This window comes from Silurus meridionalis, chromosome 13 (genome assembly GCF_014805685.1).
Source record: "Silurus meridionalis isolate SWU-2019-XX chromosome 13, ASM1480568v1, whole genome shotgun sequence".
NCBI lineage: Eukaryota > Metazoa > Chordata > Actinopteri > Siluriformes > Siluridae > Silurus > Silurus meridionalis.
The window spans coordinates 1,458,889-1,463,888 of record NC_060896.1 but is presented as its reverse complement, the minus strand read 5'-3'; the positions used below and the strand labels follow the sequence as shown (position 1 = coordinate 1,463,888).

The 5,000-nt window shown below is 41.5% G+C and overlaps 1 protein-coding gene across 3 annotated transcripts in view; it reads right to left on the bottom strand.

Moving 5' to 3' along the window:
- The window catches only part of scg3 (secretogranin III), a 21,293-nt gene that overhangs the window by 9,481 nt on the left and 6,812 nt on the right, over positions 1 to 5,000 (bottom strand). For 2 of the 3 annotated variants that reach the window (XM_046864504.1, XM_046864505.1), the window contains exons 5-8: positions 3,857 to 3,999; positions 3,280 to 3,393; positions 2,916 to 3,168; positions 254 to 370 (exon numbers count right to left, since the gene is read on the bottom strand). In XM_046864504.1, coding sequence (XP_046720460.1) covers positions 254 to 370; positions 2,916 to 3,168; positions 3,280 to 3,393; positions 3,857 to 3,999 — 627 coding nt within the window. The remainder of the gene's footprint in view (positions 1 to 253; positions 371 to 2,915; positions 3,169 to 3,279; positions 3,394 to 3,856; positions 4,000 to 5,000) is intronic. The other variant, XM_046864506.1, reaches the window with a different exon arrangement.

The following is a 5,000-nucleotide window of genomic DNA, read 5'->3' as shown; positions in this document are numbered from 1 at the left end:
ACACTTTCTTCTTCTTCAGATTACAGATCGCGGGAGTTTACACTTCTTCGTGGTTTCTATGGTAACGGGATGTAACAGGGTGCGATATGAACTCGCTCGTTCCATGATGTAACCATAAATGGATAAAAAGCGTCACGTGTCGTTTGTAAGCGGAAATTAAGGGAAATAATAAACTTCAGGTTGGATAAATACACACACACACACACACACACACACACACACACACACACACACACAGTGTGTAGCTCCTTACCCAGGTAGGACACGCCCTCCTCAGGGGTGATGGTGCCATATTTCACCATCATCTTCACAAAGTCAATGAGAGTCTTCATAATGGTGATGAGAGTTTCTCTCTCCTCAGCATCTTGCTCTAAAACACACACACACACACACACACACACACACACACACACACACACACACAGATTAAATGAATTGTATATAATAATATACAGCATATGGCCAAAGGTATTGGGACACCTGACATTTCCAGCCAGATGTGGTTCTTCCTCAAACTTTTACCACAAAGCTGTTGTTAGAAACCTTTTCTGGATAAAGGAGCAGGAAATTTTTCCTTCACTTAAACTAGGAGACCCCGAACCAGCATCACAATGCTCCTGAAGCCAGTTCCATTAAGATCTCTTTTCTATGGGTTGGAGTGGAAGATCTCCTGCTCCAACCCTACTGAATATGATAATTGTGAATGCTGACAGCACCCCAGGCCTCCTCATCTTCTCACCTACAGTAGATCAGTTCCTGACTTCACTTACACCCTTGTGGATGAATGAATCTCCACAAAATCTTAGTAGAACATCTTCCCAGAAGAGTGGCGCTTATTATAAGAGGAAATAAAGACTAAATATGGAATGGGATGTTTAGAAAGGAGCACATACTCATTTTATAGTCAGGTGTCCACAAAATTTTGGTGTATGAATACTGAATAATTTACTGAATACTGAAGTGAGTGATGTCAGTACTGAATACTGAAGTGAGTGATGTCAGTACTAAATACTGAAGTGAGTGATGTCAGTACTGAATATTGAAGTTAGTTATGTCAGTACTGAATACTGAAGTGAGTGATGTCAGTACTGAATATTGAAGTTAGTTATGTCAGTACTGAATACTGAAGTGAGTGATGTCAGTACTGAATACTGAAGTGTGTGATGTCAGTACTGAATACTGAAGTGAGTGATGTCAGTACTGAATATTGAAGTTAGTTATGTCAGTACTGAATACTGAAGTGTGTGATGTCAGTACTGAATATTGAAGTGTGTGATGTCAGTACTGAATACTGAAGTGAGTGATGTCAGTACTGAATATTGAAGTTAGTTATGTCAGTACTGAATACTGAAGTGAGTGATGTCAGTACTGAATATTGAAGTGTGTGATGTCAGTACTGAATACTGAAGTGTGTGATGTCAGTACTGAATACTGAAGTGAGTGATGTCAGTACTGAATATTGAAGTGTGTGATGTCAGTACTGAATACTGAAGTGTGTGATGTCAGTACTGAATACTGAAGTGAGTGATGTCAGTACTGAATACTGAAGTGTGATGTCAGTACTGAATACTGAAGTGATGTCAGTACTGAATACTGAAGTGTGTGATGTCAGTACTGAATATTGAAGTGTGTGATGTCAGTACTGAATACTGAAGTGTGTGATGTCAGTACTGAATATTGAAGTTAGTTATGTCAGTACTGAATACTGAAGTGAGTGATGTCAGTACTGAATACTGAAGTGTGTGATGTCAGTACTGAATACTGAAGTGAGTGATGTCAGTACTGAATATTGAAGTTAGTTATGTCAGTACTGAATACTGAAGTGAGTGATGTCAGTACTGAATATTGAAGTGTGTGATGTCAGTACTGAATACTGAAGTGAGTGATGTCAGTACTGAATATTGAAGTTAGTTATGTCAGTACTGAATACTGAAGTGAGTGATGTCAGTACTGAATATTGAAGTGTGTGATGTCAGTACTGAATACTGAAGTGTGTGATGTCAGTACTGAATACTGAAGTGAGTGATGTCAGTACTGAATATTGAAGTGTGATGTCAGTACTGAATACTGAAGTGTGATGTCAGTACTGAATACTGAAGTGAGTGATGTCAGTACTGAATACTGAAGTGTGTGATGTCAGTACTGAATACTGAAGTGAGTGATGTCAGTACTGAATACTGAAGTGTGTGATGTCAGTACTGAATATTGAAGTGTGTGATGTCAGTACTGAATACTGAAGTGTGTGATGTCAGTACTGAATATTGAAGTTAGTTATGTCAGTACTGAATACTGAAGTGAGTGATGTCAGTACTGAATATTGAAGTGTGTGATGTCAGTACTGAATACTGAAGTGAGTGATGTCAGTACTGAATACTGAAGTGAGTGATGTCAGTACTGAATACTGAAGTGAGTGATGTCAGTACTGAATATTGAAGTGTGTGATGTCAGTACTGAATACTGAAGTGTGTGATGTCAGTACTGAATACTGAAGTGAGTGATGTCAGTACTGAATATTAAAGTGTGTGATGTCAGTACTGAATACTGAAGTGTGTGATGTCAGTACTGAATACTGAAGTGTGTGATGTCAGTACTGAATACTGAAGTGAGTGATGTCAGTACTGAATACTGAAGTGTGTGATGTCAGTACTGAATACTGAAGTGAGTGATGTCAGTACTGAATACTGAAGTGTGTGATGTCAGTACTGAATACTGAAGTGAGTGATGTCAGTACTGAATACTGAAGTGTGTGATGTCAGTACTGAATACTGAAGTGAGTGATGTCAGTACTGAATACTGAAGTGTGTGATGTCAGTACTGAATACTGAAGTGAGTGATGTCAGTACTGAATACTGAAGTGAGTGATGTCAGTACTGAATACTGAAGTGTGTGATGTCAGTACTGAATACTAAACACACCTGCGTCCAGGCTCTTGAGCAGTCTGTAGAAGTTGGGGAAATATTGCAGGTCCTGCAGTTCATCCTCGGGGTTCACTTCGTTCCTGTCGTTTCCTTCACTCGGCCCGTCCCAGTTTCCATCAACCCCTCTGGTCTCCTCCTCCTGCTCTTCATCAACAGCCTCATAATCCTCGTCTTCATCACCAGCATCACCACCATCGTTTACCTCATCATCCTCATCATCAAACCGACGGCTGGGACGACCGTCTTCATCCTGGAGAGAGACGAAATTGAAAGTTAAAAAGGCAGAATGGAGAGATAAAGGATGAGAAATCAACACACACACACACACACACACACACACACACACACACACACACCATACCCTGTTGTTGTCGTTCAGCTCCAAGATCTCATTGTTCTTGGCATTCTTGGTAATCAGATCCTGCAGAGCTTCAGCGACTTCAACCTCCAGAGTGTCGGCCTGACTTTCAGTGATCTAAACACAAGCGCACACACACACACACACACACACACACACACACACACACACAGTATAACACAACTGCTCACACTTACTGAAGTCTTTATTGTGTGTGTGTGTGTGTGTTCAGTTTAAAAGAACAGAGCGTAGGAGGAGTAGGAGGTCTGTTCTAAAAAAGAACAGATGGCCTGAAAAGGACGATGAAGAAAAAAAAAGAAAAATCACACTTTTTGTGTGAGAATTGTGAAAATCAGATGATTCTGGATTAAAACTAAGAATTTACTTTAAAGTAATTTAAGAGAAGTAGAACCCTAAAGACTGAGACTGTCCTGGAGGTAGAGCTCTAAAGACTGGGACTAATTGAGCAGTAGAACTGTAAAGACTGGGACTAAGTGATAGAGGTAGAACCCTCACACATGGACTAAATTCATTAGAAGTCTGAAGTAGAAGGTTTGAAGGTCAGGTTCTCGTCTCTCACCAGTCCGAGTTTGAGCAGTTTGGAGACGATTCTGTCGAACACGCCGCGGTCGTCCTCCTCGTAGATTTTGTTGGCGATTTTCTGGACGATGTCCTCTGCAGTGAGCGGAGTTCCATCCAGCTGGTGCAAGCTCTCGGAATCTTCTGGGAAGGAACATAAAAGCGAGAACTTTAGAAGGAATCGGGACGTTAGAACTAAAGGTGCAGTTCCTAAAAATAACACCAACGATCTAAACGAGGAACTCAGAAGAGCTTCAGAGAATCTAGGTTACGTTTGAAGTTACTGACTGAAGTGTCGTGTCTAATACAGTGTGTGTGAGTGTGTGTGTGTGTGTGTGTGTGTGTGTGTGTGTGTGTGTGTGTGAGTGTGTGTGTGTGTGTGTGAGTGTCTGTATGTGTGAGTGTGTGTGTGTGTGTGTGTGTGTGTGTGTGTGTGTGTGTGTTGTGTGTGTGTGTGTGTGTGTGTGTGTGAGTGTGTGTGTGTGTGTGTGAGTGTCTGTGTGTCTGTGTGTGTGTGTGTGTGTGTGTGTGTGTGTGTGTGTGTTGTGTGTGTGTGTGTGTGAGTGTGTGTGTGTGTTTCTGTGCGGCTGTAGTGATAGACACTGTTTCACACTTTAAATGTCTCACAGAGCAGCCGGTTACAGGATTATTCTCTCTCTGTTCAACACACACACACACACACACACACACACACACACACACACACACACACACACACACACACACACACACACAATTAGCCAGCTCTTTATTTAATCAGCTTTCAAATCACCTTCACCACCTCTAAAAGCATCACAATCATCCTCATCATCACCACCACTAAAATCATCACCATCATCATTATCATCATCACCATCACACCACCATCATCACCATCACCATCACCACCACCACCAGCATTATCAACATCATCACCACCACCACCATCACCATCATCACCACCACCATCATCATCATCATCATAATCATCACCACCACCATTTCACCATCATCATCATCACCACCACCACCATCATTATCATCATCATCATCACCACCACCATTATCACCACCACCGCCATCATTATCATCATCATCATCACCACCACCATTATCACCACCACCACCATTATCATCACCATCATCATCACCACCACCACCATCAT